Source organism: Morus notabilis, unplaced genomic scaffold (genome assembly GCF_000414095.1).
Source record: "Morus notabilis unplaced genomic scaffold, ASM41409v2 Scaffold401, whole genome shotgun sequence".
Lineage (NCBI taxonomy): Eukaryota > Viridiplantae > Streptophyta > Magnoliopsida > Rosales > Moraceae > Morus > Morus notabilis.
Genome location: NW_010356908.1, coordinates 151745 through 154136, shown reverse-complemented (window position 1 = coordinate 154136; position 2392 = coordinate 151745). Strand labels below are relative to the sequence as shown.

Sequence of the window (2392 nt, the reverse complement as noted above, 5' to 3'; positions counted from 1 at the left end):
TGTTTGTTATTTTGCTATTTTCTAGAATTGTGTCGGCTAGCAAAATCAGTTGTAACCAAATGAGTGGTGGGACCTCACGAATCCACTCAATGCTTTATAAGTTCTGTAAGGACAATTGGAACCAGGAGGAGAATTGAATATTGTTTCCTTTATATCCCTTTTCTATATCTTGCGTCATCTTTTATTGTAGTCAATATAGCTCGTGGAAGGCGGGGCCGTGGTCGAGTAGTGACTCCGGCAGAGGCTGGTATCAATCTGGTATCAGAGCCGGCGATGGCGGATGACGACCAACGCTTCCAACGCCTCGAGCAGCAGCTCGCTATCCTGAGCATGGGACACGACAGGATGTTGAAGCAGATGACGGATTTCTTTCAGGCGGTGCACTCCCGCGAGGAAGCTTCGGCCTCCCAACCGGGCGATGCTCGTCAGATGGCCATGCACAACCAGACCGGAGGAGTTTTTCCACCTCGATATCTCCGTCTAGATTTTCCGGTATATAATGGGGCAGAAGATCCGACGATCTGGATCTGCGGGGCAGAACAGTTCTTCGATTTCCAGAATGTGGCAGAGGCGGAGAAGGTTAGGCTGGCTTCGTATTACTTGGAAGGCGATGCCCAGATCTGGATTCAAAGGAAGAACACGCTCAATGAACATATAGATTGGGCTCGATTCAAGCGAGAATTGATGCTCCGTTTTGGATCTGCACCGTACGAAGATGGTTTTGGAGAGCTCTGTAAACTTAAGCAAACCTCCACCGTGCGTGATTACCAAAGTCGCTTTGAAAGGCTTTTGAGCAAAGCCGGGGTACTCACTGCGGAGCAGGAAACGGCATGTTTCATTAGTGGGCTTCGTGACTCCTTGCAGGCCGACGTGAAGGCCCATGGCCCAACGGCCCTGGCATCTGCAATCACCTTAGCCCGGATCTATGAGGGGCGAAATCAATCAACCACAAAATGGGCCTCCCACCCTCGACCAACCTCTACTCCAAGACCTAGCTTTCCCTCCAGTAATAGGCGTCACGAGAGCGAGGAAAAGTCAGCTTCTACGCCAGAATTTCCTGTCCGACGTTTTACCCCTTCGGAACTTCAGCAACGGCGAGCTCAAGGGCTTTGTTTTCATTGCGATGAACGATACACGCCCAACCACACTTGCAAGAGATTGTTCTGGATTGAAATGGAAGAAGACGAAGCGGACAAAGACAATGTTGACGATAACGACCAAGGAACGGCATGGGAGAAACCCGAAATTTTTCTCAACTCCTTGGTGGGAATCACCACTCCTCAGACCATGAGAGTTGCAGCAAAAGTTGGTAAGATTCCTCTCACAATCCTTATTGATTCGGGTTCCACCCATAATTTCTTGCATACCCCATTTGCCCGTATTGCGGCCTTACACACTGAAGCCAACTCGGCACTCAAGGTCATTGTGGCCAATGGCGAGAAAATTCGTAGCCCGGGTCTGTGCCGGGAGGTCACTCTGCACTTGCAGGAATCTCAGTTCCTTGTTGACCTCTATTTAATCGAGTTGGAGGGATGTGATGCCGTTTTGGGAGCTCAATGGCTACGAACATTAGGACCTATTATTTGGGACTTTGACCGAATGGAGATGACATTTTCAGTAAATCAAAAGGAGACCCGCTTGGTTGGTATGGGGCGTGCTCCAACTACTTCGATAGGAGCCAAGGCGATGAACAAGGCTTTAAGGGTAAGCTCCAACACTGGCATGTTATTACAAATTCGTCTTCTAACCGAGGACGTTATGGAAAAGCAAGACACGGATGATTGGGAACCATGGGCACGGAAGTACCCCACAGTTTTTGGTGATCTACAAGGTCTTCCCCCTCGACGGAATCAGGACCATCGAATTCCGCTACTCCCAGGCAGTGGACCGGTCAGTTTACGGCCGTACTGATATCCCCACTATCAAAAGCGTGAAATTGAGAAGATGGTCGACGAAATGCTCAAACAAGGGATTATTCGACCGAGCAACAGTCCCTATTCCTCACCCGTCTTGTTGGTTAAGAAGCGAGATGGAACGTGGCGATTCTGTGTCGATTATCGAAGCCTGAACAAATTAACAGTCCGTGACAAGTTTCCCATTCCGGTGATCGAGGAATTATTGGATGAACTTTTCGGGGCTCATGTCTTCACAAAGCTGGATCTTCGCTCCGGATACCATCAGGTGCGAATGTCCGACTCGGACGTGGAAAAAACGGCGTTTCGGACACACCACGGCCACTATGAATTCAGGGTCATGCCATTCGGTCTAACTAACGCCCCTTCCACCTTTCAAAGTATTATGAATAATGTCTTCAAGGAAGCGCTGCGAAGGTACGTTCTCGTCTTTTTTGATGATATTCTGGTGTATAGTCCATCACTGCAGGAACACGAGT

The 2392-nt window shown here is 49.1% G+C and overlaps 1 protein-coding gene across 1 annotated transcript; it reads left to right on the top strand.

The window, feature by feature from the left end:
• Positions 1-273: 273 nt before the first annotated feature.
• On the top strand, positions 274-1911 carry LOC21389578. The gene has a single exon (XM_010088907.1). The coding sequence runs from the start codon at positions 274-276 to the stop codon at positions 1909-1911; it is 1638 nt and encodes a 545-aa protein (XP_010087209.1).
• The last annotated feature ends 481 nt before the right edge of the window (positions 1912-2392 follow it).

Excerpts from the sequence above, each read along its gene's own strand:
- LOC21389578 (XM_010088907.1), top strand. The coding sequence starts at position 274 with ATGGCGGATGACGACCAACGCTTCCAACGCCTCGAGCAGCAGCTCGCT.